At 39.3% G+C, this 17,667-nt stretch overlaps 3 protein-coding genes across 10 annotated transcripts in view; 1 reads left to right on the forward strand and 2 right to left on the reverse strand.

Annotated features, from left to right (window-relative positions):
* The window catches only part of LOC141771283 (TRPM8 channel-associated factor homolog), a 17,966-nt gene extending 14,855 nt beyond the window's left edge, over positions 1–3,111 (reverse strand). For 2 of the 4 annotated variants that reach the window (XM_074641362.1, XM_074641358.1), the window contains exon 1: positions 2,971–3,103. The gene's annotated coding sequence lies outside the window, so the exon portion shown is untranslated. Of the gene's footprint in view, positions 1–2,970 lie in introns of all 4 variants that reach the window. The other 2 variants (XM_074641355.1, XM_074641354.1) reach the window with 2 other exon arrangements.
* The window catches only part of pnkp (polynucleotide kinase 3'-phosphatase), a 13,466-nt gene extending 6,441 nt beyond the window's left edge, over positions 1–7,025 (forward strand). For all 5 annotated transcript variants that reach the window (XM_074641368.1, XM_074641366.1, XM_074641367.1 and 2 more), the window contains exons 4-18: positions 220–486; positions 623–919; positions 1,394–1,473; positions 1,568–1,625; positions 1,717–1,824; positions 2,204–2,275; positions 2,507–2,555; positions 3,329–3,399; positions 3,594–3,686; positions 3,774–3,870; positions 3,973–4,034; positions 4,200–4,309; positions 5,596–5,683; positions 5,780–5,847; positions 6,442–7,025. In XM_074641368.1, the coding sequence (XP_074497469.1) occupies positions 220–486; positions 623–919; positions 1,394–1,473; positions 1,568–1,625; positions 1,717–1,824; positions 2,204–2,275; positions 2,507–2,555; positions 3,329–3,399; positions 3,594–3,686; positions 3,774–3,870; positions 3,973–4,034; positions 4,200–4,309; positions 5,596–5,683; positions 5,780–5,847; positions 6,442–6,562 (1,641 nt within the window). In that variant the 3' untranslated portion in view covers positions 6,563–7,025. The remainder of the gene's footprint in view (positions 1–219; positions 487–622; positions 920–1,393; positions 1,474–1,567; positions 1,626–1,716; positions 1,825–2,203; positions 2,276–2,506; positions 2,556–3,328; positions 3,400–3,593; positions 3,687–3,773; positions 3,871–3,972; positions 4,035–4,199; positions 4,310–5,595; positions 5,684–5,779; positions 5,848–6,441) is intronic.
* Positions 6,819–17,414, reverse strand: LOC141771284 (complement C2). The gene is made up of 19 exons (XM_074641363.1): positions 17,255–17,414; positions 17,014–17,129; positions 15,935–16,082; positions 15,651–15,836; positions 14,092–14,265; positions 13,879–13,977; positions 13,573–13,715; positions 13,322–13,463; positions 12,676–12,810; positions 11,583–11,690; positions 11,277–11,414; positions 11,032–11,135; positions 10,482–10,590; positions 9,438–9,585; positions 9,123–9,196; positions 8,052–8,143; positions 7,823–7,955; positions 7,689–7,738; positions 6,819–7,602 (listed from the first exon to the last, which is right to left on the reverse strand). The coding sequence occupies exons 1-19, from the start codon at positions 17,304–17,306 to the stop codon at positions 7,429–7,431; spliced, it is 2,325 nt and encodes a 774-aa protein (XP_074497464.1). The 5' UTR covers positions 17,307–17,414; the 3' UTR covers positions 6,819–7,428.
* Positions 17,415–17,667: the final 253 nt, after the last annotated feature.

Here is a 17,667-nt window from a genome sequence, read left to right on the forward strand (position 1 = left end):
TTCCTGGTTCAGTTAGTCTCCCTGTAAAGCCATCAGTCGAGAAACCACTAGTCAGACACACCCAACAAAAAAAGCACTAGAGAGAGTTTGGCACCACAGTTTGTCTGAAAACCTGATGACATCACCCCTTTCACTTTACTGCATAGACGCACCCTGGTTATGTAACATCCTATAAAAATCACAGTCCAATGTCCATTCATATTTAATTTTCTTCCACAGCTGGGTCCCAATCCCAGCTTCCTGGGCGGTGAGAAGCTGGGCCGGAGCCAGTCTGGTAGACTCACCCACGGAGGCACCCTCTTCCTGGTCAACCAGGAGCACCCTTTTATACTGCACTACTCCCTGAGCTCAAACGGAACGGCACAGAAAGGACTGAAAGCCACAGATAAGACAAAAGGAGGAAGAAACGGCAAAGAAAAAGAGGCGCAGTCGAGTCCAAATCCCAAGCGCAGTATAAAGGATTTCTTTTCTACCTCTCCCATGAAGGTATCACATTTGTTTGGTCATTGTGTTGAAGCATATTTACTGTATTATTACATGTATCTTATTCGCTTATTCCAGCAAAGATAATATTTATCAAGAGAAGTTGAACTGAAAATGTAATTTTTTGTCTTGTTTATAGTCCTCTAAAAGGCAGCTGAGCCCAGAGAAGGGAAACCCTGAGGTGAAGCGCCAAAGAAGAAACGAGAAGGCCTCAGATCGACGACTGAAGGAAGAGGATGAGGATGAGGAGAAGGAGGAGAGAATGGCGGAGGAAAAGCTTAAGCAGCTGCAGGAGTTGGCAGAGAAGTCTATGACAGAGAAGAGTGCCCAGCCTTCATCATCTTCATCCTCTTCAAAGGGCTGTCTAAAGAGCAACTGGCAGCAGATCGGCACCCTGATGCTTTACACTGCTGCTGGTGTCAAAGGGAGTGACAAGGTGGGAACTGTTTTCAATAGAACGGCCTCATTTTAGAGCTGGAATGATTAGTCGACTAATCGATCGGTCGGTTGACAGAAAAAGAATCAACTATTTTGATAACTGATTAATTGTTAAAATGATTTTTCATGCAAAAATGGCAGAAAATTCATATTAAACTGAATATCTTTGTTGTTTTGGACTAACAAAACAAGACATTTAACGACATCACCTTGGACTTTGAGAAACTGGGATGGACATTTTTTTACTATTTTCCGGCATTTGTTTTTTGGCATTGTTAGTTGCATCCCTACTTTATTTATTTATTATATTAGAGTTTCAGTGTCTGCGGTCAGAGAATTACACAGAATTGTATTGTTGAAATTTAGGCCTCACAATAAAACATGAATAATTGCATAAATATTTAAAGGTACAGGTTTTAAAAAAAAAAAAAAAGCAGCATGTAAAACATTTCCTCTTGTTGTCGTTCTCCAGATTGCTGGGTTTGACATAGACGGCTGCATCATCACTACCAAGTCTGGGAAGGTATTTCCCGTTACGCCGGATGACTGGAAGTATGTCTGCACTCCTGAACTTTCCCTTTTTAAACGGTTTATCTCATGTCACGGTTCGTCGTAATATTTATCTGTTTGTGTGTTCAACTAACAGGATTCTGTATCCTGAGATTCAGCCCAAGCTGGCCAGCTTGCTCAAGAAAGGATACAAGGTGAGGAGGAGCAAAACGCAAACGATGCTAATGATATTTAGTGAAGTTTAGACACTGGATTTCCTAGTCTACCCTGGCTCTCTTCCTACAGGTGGTGTTCTTCACCAACCAGATGGGGATTGCTAAAGGCAAACTGAGACCAGAAGTCTTTAAGTCTAAAGTGGAGGACATCCTCGCCACGCTGCAGCTACCTGTGCAGGTTGGTCATGTTGTGGCTTAAGCTAAATTCACACTACACAACTTTCAAAGTTGTCAGATTGCTGTACTGTTCACACTAAACAACTTGCTGTCCTGTAATCTGGAGTTTTGTAGTCGTCGTGGTTTTCACACTACATGACTGACCGGCGACAGGAGGTCACACACTACAAGGTCTTCACCGGGAAGAATCCCCAATGAGGTCTCCAAACTACGTTTTATCACAAAACTGGGGCTTTTGTCGGGGAGCTCCAAAAAACTGTCAGGCAGTGGAAAATCAGGACTTACGTCGTGTAGTGTGAACTAGGCATTAACTCTCATCTTTCTCCTAATTATTGTACAAAAATACAGATTTTTGTTTCCTCTCCTTGTCTGCGTCTCAGGTGTTTGTGGCATCCGGTCCTGGTATCTACAGGAAACCCGTGATGGGAATGTGGAATCACTTGTGTGAAAAGGTAAATGTCAGTAGAGTCACACAAACACACACCCGTATTATGTAAGAACCACGCCTCATATACAGTATTTGCCCAAAGGCAGACAGTACACAGTCTTCATTTCTGCACACCGATTAGGCTGAGTCATAGCAGCTGCCCTTTTTAGTCTCTTCTCACAGTATGTTTGCATGTTTGACGTTAAACAGTCAAGTCCTAACTGCGAGTGTCTTTGCATGTGTTTTTCCTGATCAGGCAAATGATGGTGTGATCGTTGACAAGACGCAAACTTTTTATGTCGGAGGTGAGTGAGGTTAGGTGTGAAGTGGTGTCGCCATAGTGATAAACATCCCATGCTTTACATGTGGCTATGTGTTCTCAGTTTTCTAATATGGTGTCACAGAGATGCACCAGTTCAATCCTATTTCCCTAAACCCCAAATCCTAATGCTTAACGCTAGAACTATAAACCCAATAGGATTCACAGGTCTGACACTTTACTCCAAGAGAAAATGATCTATCATTCACTGCTTCAAAGTGCAGAAATGCAACAAAAATCACCACAGTTGGAAGCCATCTCACTATTGCTTTAAAGGTGCCAAACGCAACAAAATTCAGAGCATATCTATTGCCTCCACACGGCTCTCAACATGGTGACGGCTGAGCCGGCGGCTTGCAGCTAACGGTGCTAACAGTGCAAACAACGGCAACAGTGTTTACCTGAGTGGGAATCGGAGGGTGGGCGCTACACTTCCACGACGGCGTTATCAGCTGTAACCGCTGTACGAGAGCAGTGCAGGGCAGCGGACATGAGCGAGCCAGTGGGGCACGCTCACATGCACTAAAAGACACGCATGACTGACCCAGCTACTGTATGTAAACAAAGCAAGGGGCGGGTCAGATTACAACACACACAGAGGGAGAGTCAGGTTGACATTACTCCTCTATATCTTTACTTAGACAGTAATTGTTTACTGCTTTTTTAATGCTCTGAATGTTGTATATAGAACCTTTAAGATAATTTGAAGAGCACAAACGAACATGCACAAACAGCTTCTGACTTTACCTTTGTGCACAGATGCTGCAGGTAGGCCTGAGAACTGGGCTCCAGGCAGGAAGAAGAAGGATTTCTCCAGCAGTGATCGATTGGTAAGACCAGTATTTACTTGTACTTGGTTCATTTATTTTTTTTACGACTTTGTGCCTTGACTTGTTGTGTGTTTCATCGTAAATGTCAATAAAAAAAGGTCAGGTAATTAAATATGTCTCAATGTTTCTGCATGATACCTTAATGGGTAAAAGGTGAGCATTGTTTACCAGTCACTGTCTTCTTGTTTTTGTAGTTTGCTCTGAACATCGGGTTGCAGTTCCACACCCCAGAGGAGTTCTTCCTGGGATGGAAGAGCGCCCCCCACAGGATGCCTGAATTTGACCCTGTGAGTACAGTGAACATACTTGTGTTTTATGAGAATACATTTGTCGGTTTGGTCTGTATTATGTATTTCTTTTATCTTAACTTCTAGAGGAAGGTTGACTCCACTGCGAGGCTGTACGACCCACCGTCTGCCTCTCTCACCTCCAGCGGGACAGAAGTCATTGTTGCCGTGGGTTTCCCTGCATGTAAGAGAAAAAGGATGTTTTATATATATATATATCACCTTTTCTGTTCTCACCTCCCACCAACAACAGTCTGATCTTGTTCCCTCCTCTCTTTCTGCACAGCTGGTAAATCCACCTTCTTCCACACCCATGTCATTCCAAAAGGCTACGTGTACATCAACAGGGTGAGCGGATTTTAACAAACAGCTCTAAATGCACCCAGAACATTTGGTTTTATATAAAACAAGATGTTGTTATTATTATTACTAGTACATATATATTATTATTATTATTTGGCCCTTTCCTTAAAGTCTTCCCTGACCGACCTTTTGTGTTTTGTTTCGCGTCAGGACACACTTGGTTCATGGCAGAACTGTGTGTCGGCATGTCAGCGCGCTCTGAAAGAGGGCAGCAGCGTCGCCGTGGACAACACCAACCCAGACCCAGAGTCTCGCAAACGGTAAAGCACAACTGTATCAGCACGCGCTGTGTAGATGCATTTCTCTGTGTGTGTGTTTCAGTGTGCATATATACTCAGTATATTTATGCTCACAGGCTTCAAAAAGCATCAATAGACAGTCATCCATAAATTAAGAATAATGTTACACAGACAAATGAGTATATTTGCAGGCAGGGCATTTACACTAAGCTCTGAATTAAGCCACTTGTCCAAGGGTTGATACGCTTTGGTATTGTGTTAGAGGTCTTACTGAAACAGAATTATGTTACTCAAAAGTCTAATATGGGTAAAATAATTTTCTAAAAACGTGCTCTACCAAACGGTTCAATTGTCCTTTCATGATAAAGGTAGTAAAGCTAATAATGTCGTTAAAATGTACTGTTTGCTACAAAATAAAAAAAACAAAAAACTTTTTTACTGTCTAAAAGCATTCTCAATCAAACAGTTGAATTGTCCTTTACTGGTAAAAGTAGGGATTTTAAGATAATAAATGTCACATTTTTATAAATTAAAAAAACATGAAATTCACTGTTAATATCATTTGTTAATAATATATTTAATGTTATTCCATTAAATGTTTGATGAAAAGAATTGAATTTTGAATTTTTTTTTACCGTTTCCAGACATTTCCAGACTCTTTTTTTTCCAACATTTTTCAAACTTTTTTTTTTGACATTTTTTTCAGACATTTTCAATATTCTAAACAATGTCTGAAAAAGGTAAAAAAAAAAAAAAAAAGTCTGAAAAATGTCTGAACAAAAAAAGACTGAAAAATGTTGGGGAAAAAAGTCGGTACTGTAAAAACTAAATATGGTAAATATCTAGAATAAATACATAATAGTACTGATAATACTACTAATTCTATGATAACAAATATACTTACCCATTACTGCCTAATAACTGTACATGGTTTGTATTTTTCTTTTAACATGATGCGACTTCTCAACTGTTTGGTAGAGGCCTATATTAAAAGAAAAATGTGGGGTCTGTTTTAAAAAAAACATTGATTTATAATTGCCCCAAGGTAATAAAACAAATGCTAATAGAAAGTTTTCCCATTGCTTTTTTGTTAGTGAGGACATTAAATGGTTTACCTGATTCAAACACACAAGTATACTGCTCAGAAACATTGCAAGTGATTATGTTACCTTCATTGCCACTGTCTTAGCCATTTGATAATGTTGGTATTTATTGTATGCTGCTGTTGCTGTATTTCGTGGTATAAATATATATTCCTACTGCTGCTTGTATGTGCCCTTATTTCTCTGTTTGTGTGTGTTTTCCAGATATGTGGATGTGGCCAAGGCAGCAGGAGTGCCGTGTCGCTGTTTCCACTTCTCAGCCTCTCTGGAGGAAGCCAAACACAACAACAGAGTATGACTCTCCTCTCCACTCTTTGTTTGTTTAATCCTGGCTGGCTGGTGTTGCCATGTGTTTTCTTTTTTAATGCATTATTATTGTTGTTCCTAGTTCCGTGAGATGGCTCCATCAGACACCAAACACGCCAAGGTCAATGACATGATTTTCCACAGCTACAAGTGAGTGACACTTTTACCTCTCTTCTCACACTCTCACCTGTTAGAAAACATGTTTGTTTCTTGTGCCAAGAAGCCCGAGCTAAATACCTGCCACAAAGGTGCTTTAGTTTTCTATTTTAATACATTTTCAGAAGCTTTGTTTTATTTTTTCCTTGTTAAAATGAAAGTCTTCAGGTCTTTACACACCGGTGCCTTTTTTTCATGCGATCATTTTTTTTTTAACTGTTGTTTTTGTCACAAATACTTTCTCAACGCGTCAAGTTATGCGGAACCAGTTGAGTTGCACCTATATTTATGAAACAACAACACATAGTTCCCGTAGTCTGGACCAGGCGGCAAACTCTATTATTCCTTTCAACCTGGCCAAAGGCAGTGCAGACCAGATCCACTCCTTCCGTTCTTACCTTTCACAATAAAAGCATTAGACATATAATATTCACAGACGAGTATTTCGCATTTTTGTGTTATTTATTCGTCGTGCTCACGGTGTGTAAAGGCCTTAACACGGTGAGTTTTGAATTCTGGTAATAAAAACACTTACTAGTAACAGCTCTGGTACTGACCGCTCTGATGTGTCTCTCTGTGTCTGCACAGGAAACACTTTGTGGCTCCTGCTGTCGCTGAGGGATTCTCCGAGATCCTCCAGATCCACTTTGTGCCGAACTTCAAAGACACCCAATCAGAGACCCTGTTCCGGCAGTATTCTGAGGGCTGATTGGACGGCTGGCTTTTCTAACACCTTTGACTTTCACATTCTCACTGACACAGAAAAAAACCATATAATAACAGCCAGTGAAGCAGCTCAGGTGTGAGATACAAACAACAAGCAACGATCATAGAAAAACACACCAAGTTAGTCAGTAGAGCGACAGTAGACTGGGCTTCCCACTCACTTCTGTGCGGTGCTTGTGTGTCCTCGCTTATATGCATACTGTATGGCTGCAAAGTAAGACCAGTGATGTGAACTAGAGTTGAGTTTAAAGCAGTGTTTTATCAAACAACTCAGATTATGCATGTGTGTTATACACGTTGAGTTTTGAGAGAACAAAGTATGAAAACAAGAAGGATTACATTTTTATGTTGCGTATGACAAAACGTCTTCCTTTACAAGTGAGTTTACTGCACCACAGGTAGAAAAATCAATGGTATGCCATTTGACAATAAAGCTTTGGAAAACACTTGACTGTCTGTGATTGGTTATGATTATTCCCATGAGCTCTATTGTATTCTGCATTACCTTATGGGAGACACCCCAGGTGAAAATGTTGAGATTTTGGGCTATTTTGATTCCTTAACAAGTCTTCTTTCAGACTAGTGGAAAGAAAACACCCCAAATACACATTTAGGTGTTTGTGTTACTACTTTCTCTATTTGTGTCTGTAGATTTCTCCTAAATTCACCAAAAGTTAGCATTAAATAATGCCTCATTTGCATATTTAAACATAACAACTTGTAACACAAAAAATAATCGTCTTAATGTGAGTAATAAACTGGGGAAATTTCATGGTAATATCATTTTTTTTACCCTATTCACCTGGGGCGTCTCTCTTTAATCTAGCAGTTCTCAGCTGATAGATGTTCTCAGTTGACCTCTGGCAGGAACTGTATCTCCTCGCCCAGATACTGTTTCAGCCACGGCATTATCTTGAACAGGTCGATGTGAAAGTCGCGAGCATCGGGAGGCGGCCTGTCTCTGCTGGACCTTCTCATACTTGGGTCGCATACGTTGGTGGTGCCCCAGCTCACGACTCCCACCTGGAGAGGAAAGCAGGAGAAAATGTCCATATGATGCTGATTTGTGTAATAATGAGGCTTTTTTTAAAGTGAGAAACTTTGCTGACCTGAAAGTAGCGCTTTCTTTTTTGCAGAAACAAGGATCCACCAGAGTCACCTGTACAAAATGTGAATGTGAATCCCGTGTAGGTCAAACTTTGGCGGCTATGATACGTACAGTATGTAAGTACAGAGTCCAAACCTTTACAGGTGATGGCGTCCTGGTATCCGGAGGATCCCCCAGAACAGAGGAGTCTGTCAGGTACATACTCATCCAAAGTCACATCGGTGGGCTCTTTCAGTGTTTGCCTCGCCTTCTCCACACAGCTACGCCTCTGCAGACAGACACACTTTCATAATAAAGACCTATCCCCTCCACGTTATTGAGCGTCAGCATGAAAGCAGCCCACAGTCTGTCAGCTGTCACTCACCTGACTCCCTATGTGAATATGTGTTTGTTTGCGTTCGGAGCTCTTATGGATGAAAAAGGCAGCAGTGTCCTCGTGCGGTAGTAGCTCCTTCCCTGTATATACACACATTCATTTTACTGAGAATACATGAGAATGTATTCAGGATATTTTGTCTGAGTTATTAATATATATATTAAAAGGACAGTTCTGGTGTTTAGAAGTGGGGTTGTGTGAGGTACTTATCCATAGTCAGTGTATTACCTACAGTAGATGACGGTCGGCACGCCTCCAGTTTGGAGAAGCAGACAGGAGTTACCGCACGGAAACAAAGTAATGTACTGCTGTGGCGAGGCCGGCAGTAGTTTAGACACCTAAAAGAAAGGCCCACCTAAAAAAATTCTGTTTAAATGTACGCTATATTTGGAATATTTTCAATGCTTTACCTTGCCGTCAGACAGCCCTTTCTGACATGGAACTGAAGCCGTCTCGCCAAAGTCACCAGACTCTATTTAAAAAACCTGTGATTTTACCTCGCAGAACATGGAGGTTGCTGGTCTACTGCTGCCTTGATCGGTTCGATTGTTTGTGCTATTGTGGGACTTTGGTTATTTCGGATTCACCTAAGTCACACAATAGCACAAACAAACTAACCGATCAAGGCAGCGGTAGACTAGAAACTCCCATGTTCTGCGAGGTAAAATCACAGGTTTTTTAAATGGAGTCTGGTTGCTTTGCCGAGAGCATTGAAGACGACTTCAGTTCCCCATCAGAAACATAGATCGTATAGCTGTCTCACGGCAAGTTAACCGGGGAAAATATTCTAAATATAGTGTACATTTAAACTGATATTGATTCTCTTAGGTGACTAAAATACGTTTTGCTGCCGGCGCCGTCCACAGCAGTACATTGCTTTGCTCCCGTGTGGTAACTCCTGAGTGCTTTTCCAAACTGGGGGCGTGCCGACCGTCATCTACTGTAGGTAATACACTGACTATGGATAAGTACCTCAAACAACCCCACTTCAAAACACCCGAACTATCCCTTTAATAATATAAATGCCTTTTGTGGAAAATAAAGGTCAAAAGGTCATACTGTGCTGCTGACAGGTGGAGTTGACCTTCTTCATGGCTCGGCTGGCTGGTACGGTACACGGCAAGCAGATAGGTCTATTGGATGACACACAGGACACACACTTAACACTGACTCAGGAACATTTATGTTAGTTGCATAAGATTTATCCCTTTTCTAAGCTACACAAGAGTGTAAATATAAGACACTACACACCCTTTTCATGACAAAACAAAACTCAGTATTAACAGGCTTCTACTTTAAAATCAGTGCCTTTGAGTTTAGCTCTTATAGGTGAGGTGTATCCCTGGTGGATGACAGTTAAGCAGCTTGTCTTACCTGGCTTTCCAGGAGAGCGGGATACTGTTGTTCACCTGTACCAGAGCTACATCGTAGTCATAGAACTCCGATACGTTTCTGTGTTTAAGTGCCCTGGTGTTGTACTCTGGGTGTATGATCACAGTCTTGGAAACCACCTTGCCCTCACCTGGGAACCAAAGAAGCTGCTGGTTACTTCAACATAAAAGGGTGTGAAGTCAACGACATGGTTAAGGGGAGACACCCAGGTGATTATGGTAAAAAAATTTAACTAATAGATATCACGATGAAACATCCCCAGTTGATTACTTACATTAAGACAAATATTTTTTTTGTATTACAAGTTTTCTGAAGATGTATGTTTAAATATGGAGATGAGGCATTATCTTATTAAATATGTGCTAATTTGCATGAATTTCCAAAACGGAAATCTGAACATTGTATTAAGGTTAAAAATTCTTGTTTTATTTTGTTGACATATTAGAGTCAAAGGTTTTTACAGAGGGAATCTCTTTTTATCACTTTATAATCAGAAAAATACTGTCAACAGCCATAAAAAAAAAAAAATGTTGCCATGTTATTTAGGCATAAAATGTTCTTTAAATCAGGCTATGAATGATATATGAACAAAACCCCTCTGTAAAAACCTTCAGAATATAGATAGGAATGAAACTGGGAAGTTTGGTGGATGTAAGTGCAACTGAAATGGAGATTTCTGGCTCAGAGTCTGAGAAAAAAGTAATTTTGAGAAAACGACATTTAGAGATATGTATTGTAAGATTACATACATTTAGACACTACAGGTAAATAGGGTAAAAATAGATATCACGTGAAACTTCCCCAGTTGATTACCTACATTAAGACAATTATTTTTTGTATTACTGTATTTTGTATTATTTAAATATGCAAATGAGGCGTTATTTAATGCAAACTTTTGGTGAATTCAGGAAAAATCTACAGACGCAAATAGACAAAGTAGTAAAATGAACACCTAAATGTGTATTTTGGATTTTGGATTTTTCTCTCACATGAATCTCCAAAACATTTTCCTGAGTTCACACTTACCGTGACCTATGTAAGTCTCGGGCGGGACCTCTGTGCTTGCTCTGGTAAAGCAGTGAGCAGCTGTCAGCACCCAGTTCTGGCTCACAATGGATCCAACACACGGGTCAGGCTATAAGGGAGGAGAGTATTAATGTATGGAGAAAAAAAATCACTCGAAAATAGGGCTGGGAGATATGAAGAAAATAAAATAAAATATTTTTTGACCAAATACCTCGATGATGATATTGTAGGGTTGACTATTGGTGTTTTTACAAAACCTCTACATAATGAGATTTTGGTAATGTGGATAAAATGACTAAGTTGGTAAAGGCAAATAATAGAACAGCTAGAACAGTCTGGTAAGTTCAGAAAATGACATCACTTTACTGTAACGCAGCCTTTAAAACCAGGAGAAGACAACACTTAAGCCATATTATGATATCAAATATCTAAGACAATGTCTAGTCTCGTATCACAATATCAATATGATATCAATAAATGGCCCACCTCTATTCTAAAATATCAAAAAGATTGAGAAAAAGAAATCTCCATTATGATTTTAGTGACTGACCTTTGGGACCTTTGCTTCCACAGTGACGTGCCAAGGGCGGGTGTAAGCCGTCTTACCCTCCTCCCATTCCTGAGCGACCCCACACATCGTCACACTCTTGTCACCTGCATCATGAACATTTTAATGAATCTTTTTCCAAGTATTTTGTGCTCTCAAAATTAAATCTTCTGCAGACGTATTGACAGCTGAAATCAGAAAACACGCGTGGTTTTATGCCTCAGAGCCAAGAGAGATCTCCTACTTACTAATGATGCTGTTGAACACCTTGCCCAGTGTTTCGTAGTTTTCCACAATGAAAACATGGTGCTCACCACGTTTCTTTGAGGCCAACAAGTTCAACTGATCTTTGTTCACTTGGTCGCCAATACCAAACACATAGACATCTGCAAACACACACAAATATACTCATACTGTATACATACATAACTCTGCACGCCTAATTTACTATTGCACTTAGTGAAAGTAATTCTCAAGTGCAAGTAGAGTAGCTGAATATATACGGTACATGGTGTATTAAAACATTTAATTAAATCTTTTTTGTATCTTGATACCCAGCATTGTTTCATCTGTGTGATCTTGTGTCCGTGTGTCGTGGTAGCCCAGCAGATTGCGGATCTGATTGAGGGCAATCTCAGGCTTTATGCCTACGTTGGAGTAACCTGCAGGCAGAAAGACATGAAGAGGGAATGAACGTCTACAGTACAGTACACCCTGCAGCATGAGGCTCTTCTTATCATGTTTTTTCAGCATGAGTTTTTTTTTTTTTTAATTCAGTATGACATAGTACAAAGAGGTGACAAATTACACAGACAGAGGTGTAACACGAAATATACAGACATTAATATAAGACGTATGAAACAGATGTTATGATTTGAATATGGTACGGATTTCTGATTTTTTTTTTTTTTAGTGAGTAAGTGTTTGTGTGCATGTATGAAAATGTGTTGTGTAAGTGTGTCATGTACTATTATGTGTACAACTGTGATCAGAGGATTGTGCAGGTATGTTCGAGAAGAAGGAAGAGAAAGAGGAGGAGGAGAAATAAATAAATAAATGGAAATGTTGATAATTGTTGAAAACGTTGCTAAGTAAGTTCAATAACTACATAAATAATAATATAATAATAATAATATTAATATTAATTATTATTATTATTAATAATAATAATAATAATAATAATAATCAAAATTATAATAATAATAGTAAAGAAAAGATAAAAAAAAGAAATAGTATTAATATAAAAAACAAATTATTATTCTTATTCTTATTATTCTTATTCTTATTATTCTTATTCTTATTATTCTTATTATTAATAATAAGAATAATAATAATAATATAATAATAATAGTAAGGAAAAGATAAAAAAGAAATAGTAATGATATAAAATGTTGTATTATTATTATTATTAATAATAATAATAATAATAATAATAATAATAATAATAATAGTAAGGAAAAGATTTTAAAAAAAAATAGTAATAATATAAAAAAAACAAATTATTAATATTAATAATAATAATAATAATAATGATAATAATAATGTAAAAATAAATAAGTAAATGAGTCAATTAATATTAAGGTTTTGGTGTAGCCCGGTAAGGCATGAGTATCAGCATGAGTTTGTGAGATGTGTGTGTGTCTTTACCGTCTGTTTCTATGATGATGATGTTCTGAGTCTCATTAAAATGGTTCCTGACGCTGTGTTGCTTAAAGAAGTTGATCATCTCGCTGACACGGTACAGGGCAGCGTGGAGGTTGGTGCCCGTCTTACTCCCGTGGCCTGCAGATGAACAGATGCAAAAGATTAGACAACTGAAATAAATAAATTGATAAATAATTTAATTAAAGGGCAGGTCCATCTGCGTTCTGTTCCATTTTTTTCAAATGGAAACTCCCACTCAGCCATGGCAATAAGCAGTGACGTAGGTTACCAAAGTGTAGCTAATTGAAGCTAATCAATAAGGATATGAATAATATGAGTTAGCTGAGTCACAGTTAGCTGTGCTAAGTAATAACAGAGGGTTAGTTTGGATTTTTTGAAGTGGGGTTGTATGAATACTCGGCTTTGAATACATAAGGAACACCACTGGGAATCTACAGAATGATGTGAAAACCGAAATAAAACGTAATAATGGACCCTTTTAACTATTAAACAACACATTGGTGCATCATGGTTGTAGACTATTGTACTTATTCAGGCCTACTTGAGAATATCACACTGCAGGAGATAAAAAGATCATTACATAAATGAATGCTGTGAGTGAATGAAGTGATAACAAGCCCAGCCCTACTGCTGCAGTTGAACTCCTCCAGATTGTGGATGATGTCGTCGATGCTACTACTTCTATCCGAGTCTCTGATGTCCAAGATGTCTATAGCCTTGCTGGCAAATGACAACACGTGGAACTTCAGCTGAACCTCGTAGCTGTCCAGCTAGAAGGAAAATAAGGAAGACATGTATGTTTCACACCCACTGAGATAGGAAGACAAACTAATACACCAATGTCTCCTGTTAAATCAAGTAAGCTCATTTGGCACAGACCTTTCTGATAAGAGCAATGGTGGCTTTTCTGGATAAATCAAAGTCCTTCTTTTTGATGCTTCCTGATGTGTCCAGTAAAATGTAGACATTCATACGACTGCCTTCAGCCACACGGAAGGTTCGGCCAAAGGACTTTCTGGCATCTTACACACACACACACACACACACAAAGTACTTTTGTTTAATTGCAGTTGAATTCAGCGAGTCTCCACTTTAAATTTATGCACATGCACTTAAAATGTCACATTGTCTATGCACTGTTAAAATGTCAAAATCTTGAAGGCACAGCTAGAAAGTTATACCCACCTTTCTTTTTGGAGTCTGGTGAGAGTACATCCATGACTCCTGCAAGTGACCCCGCCATGGCTGTTGCCACAACGTCGGGGGAGTCAAAGGTATGCGGGCCTGCAGTAGAGCGCAAAGATATCATGCAAGTTTTATCATGAAAACACCTAAATCTAAAACTGTACATACAACTGTGCACTTATTGTATGTATAAAAACCGCCACTCTGCTGCACCTTGGCACCGTGGTGTTGTACCGCTCCACTCCCTGTTCTCCAGGCAAACCCTTTCAGCCGACCCAAGTAGATTCAGACCAGCCTGGCACCGGTAGATCACCTTCTCCCCTGTGTGAAACCGGCCTGCAGTCCTCTGGGCCCCCGCTGGGATCCCGGGGTCACTACAGTCGTCAGCTGCAGAGGGGCAATAGTTTTATTTTTGAGATTTACAAAAAAAATTTAAAAGGGTAAAAGTGTTGGTGCATATACATGTAAATGAGCAGGATATAACTTTATTACTTTATTTGTGAAAGATTATGTACTGTATGCTAGTACTAAGACATCAAAAACGTAAGCATAGGTCTTAAAACACTGAATTGTAAAGTTAATACTGTGAGACCCGCGGGATCGCCGGCCGACATTATTGCTTTTAAGAGGCTGCAGCGGGTTCTGTATTCACTTGTTGGTCCCGATAGTAGCCATTTCATATAGTGAGACCACTTTTTGAAACTTGACCTCACTGTATAGAATGACCTGTTGTGACCTCTAGGATAATCACAGCCTCATGAAACTTTATAACCACAAACTAGAGACCTAGGGCATTCAGAGGATGGATGGCTTTCCTATGTAGATTGACAATAAGGGGGTTTCTGAGCAGTTTCCAGAACAGAGGTGCTCGCCATCCAATCCTCGAAAATTGCAATTCTTGCAGAAATCTCCAAATATCAAAAGTTTTTGATACCAAATCACAGCATGGCTTTTTCTAGGGTGTTCCTCAAGGTCTTGGTGTCTTAATGTGGTATTTTGGAGGGATTATTGATATTTTTTATCAATTCTCGAGTGGTAAAAAATGGTTAAATTTAGCACCAAATCTGTAACAAATGGTATCAACCCAAAATTGCTGCAACAACTTATGATACATAGTAGAGCATGGGAATGACCATCATATACTTCCATCATAATGTTCTAAACCCTTTTACACATTCACAATTTATTATTATTTTTTTATTCTGAATTCTGAATTCTGACTAGAACAACAAGTTGAACACAGTGCTGAGCTGCATCTCAAATTAATCTTCAGGTTCCCAGCTTTCAGATGATGTACACCACCTCTATGTGACATCTACTGTTGACCTGCTATCTCCCCCTGCTATACCCCCCAAAAAAGACAAAAATGGGTCTATGTGGGTCTCTTAGGGTTAATTAAATTAAATATATATTTATTTTTCAATTGTCTAATCCTTAAGGGTTAAGAAGAGTAAAAGCAAAATTTGGTTATTGACCTGTTTTGTGTCAGTAAACTACTCTATGAAATCTGTTTACAGGGATCATTTATATGCATTCATCAAAAGCTGCTTTACAATGTAAACCTCAGTAAGTATGAGCTTAGTCAGTGCTCGCTCACTGTACCATAGGCTCTAATATACCTGATGAACTGGACTCAGGGCCTCATGTAAGTGGATATTCTCTATTGCACCGATGGAAGAGGGGGAAATATAGCCATGTATCGTACTTAATCTAGTCATACACATGGTTTATGCTTTATCATGATCAAGGTTAGTAATGTCATCCATCCTCACCATGGTTGTCACAGACGGGAGTGGTTCCTGTCCACTCCCCAGAGAGGGTGCAGTTCCTCTGGGCTGACCCGTACAGGGTGAACCCTTCCTGGCAGGAGAAGCTCTGCGTCGTCCCATCACGGAACCACTGGTCCCTGGGCCAGTAGTCACCGTGGTCTAGCTGGAGCTGAGCCGGACACAACACATCTGGGAGCGGGAGAGAGGTGGGTAGACAGAGAAGAGGAGGGAAGGATGAGAGAAAACTCCTTTTGTGTACTACAGTATGAGCTTGATTGCATCATCACCTTTGCATGTGGCACGTGACACCTGTCTGCCACTGCTTAGTCTCATGAGCGACCACTCCCCATCAGCGCTGCAGAGCCTGTAGCTGACCGGGGACGGGTATCGGCCCGGGCCGCAGTGATAGGTCAGCATGCTGCCCTCCAGCCCTCCCTGTGCAGGAAACACATGTTTACTTTGTGAGATAAATTAAGTAACATGAACTTTTCCAGTAAAGAGATTTGTTTCACTTTCCAGACCTTCTAGTTCCTTTTTTTATCACGATCAGAAAATGAGCCTCCTAATTCAGTGTTGTGCCTCACTTTTACTTGCATGAAATACATTTAGTCATTGTTTCTAACATATTATTATTATTTTTTTAACTCCATTTTTCCTGTTTTCTGTCCCTGCCTGTACTCCTGGCCGGTTGAGCACCTATAGTCACCTCTTTTTTTGCAGTTCAATCTTTTTTTGAACGGCTTATTGCATGGGTGGAATATGGTCTAAAAAAATTACAAAATGCAAGTCTCCTTCAAAAACAATCCAAGACACACTGTAGGGTTTGTGCAAAATTAAAATGCCTAATTATTTTAGCCTTTTTTAGTCTTAAGTCGCAACACGTTGGTCATTTTAAATAATTATTGCCATGTAAAATAAAGGCATTTTAATTTTGCACAAACCCTACAGTGTGCCTTGGATTATTTTTGAAGGAGACTTGCATTTTATACTCATTCCACCCATGCAATGAGTTACTAGTTTTATTATTCGATACTTTATTTTACTAATTTAAATGTCTATATTCATTTTAAATGTTTTTACTTATTTATTAAACTTGTGTTCTTTTTAACTCTTAATGTTCAGCACTTGGAGTTGCATATGATGTGTAACTTTTGCTATATAAATAAAGTTTGATTGATTGCAAAAGTCAAAAATGGTGATGTCGTCAAATATTTGTTTTGTTTGACCAAAAACAAAAAGATATTCAATTTAAAATAATAAAAGAGAGCAAAGCAGCAAATACTCATTTTGGAGAAGCTGGGACCACAGAATGTTTAGTGCTTTTTTTAAAAAATGATCAATTGACAATTCACTTCATTATTTGTACCTGTGAGTAGGTGACATGTCCACCTTTGATGCTCTCTGTGGTTGAGCAGTTCAGAGGTTGTGGATCCTCGTACGTTTCTTCTTCTCCATAATTAAACTCTGACTCCTGCAGGGACACTGGAGCACAAACGGTTAAAGTGTTGGTGATAAACATGTGTCAACACAGACATTGGATCCATACAAATACGTCATAAATCATACTTAAATGTACAGTAAATGCAACACAAAACTGAAATGCTCACCCTCCTGGACAGAGGTGACGAGTAGGATCCATAGTATGGGCTTGACATACATGATTAGACTCTGTATCAGTGGTATTTGTGTCTTTGAGTGACAGAAACCACAGCGAGAGTGTCCGTATCGACCTGCAGCCAGATGCTTTATTTGATGACCGATTACCCATTAACACAGCAGCACCAAACAGGGAAGGAGGGATTGAGCAATTTAGGGAAGAACAGATTTGAGCTGTTACTTTCGTTTTTAGTTGCACTAGCTTCTCTTGTTTTATTATTCTGTAAAGTCTTTGGTGACATTTTTACATTTAAAGCCTCATTAAAGCTCCTCCAAAGCTTTTAAATTAAAATCTATTAGGACACTCAACTGCAATGCCACGACCCAGCTTTGGGCAGCAAATGCAATTTCAAATCTCACAATC

The sequence above is a fragment of the Sebastes fasciatus genome, chromosome 7, assembly GCF_043250625.1.
Source record: "Sebastes fasciatus isolate fSebFas1 chromosome 7, fSebFas1.pri, whole genome shotgun sequence".
Classification (NCBI taxonomy): domain Eukaryota; kingdom Metazoa; phylum Chordata; class Actinopteri; order Perciformes; family Sebastidae; genus Sebastes; species Sebastes fasciatus.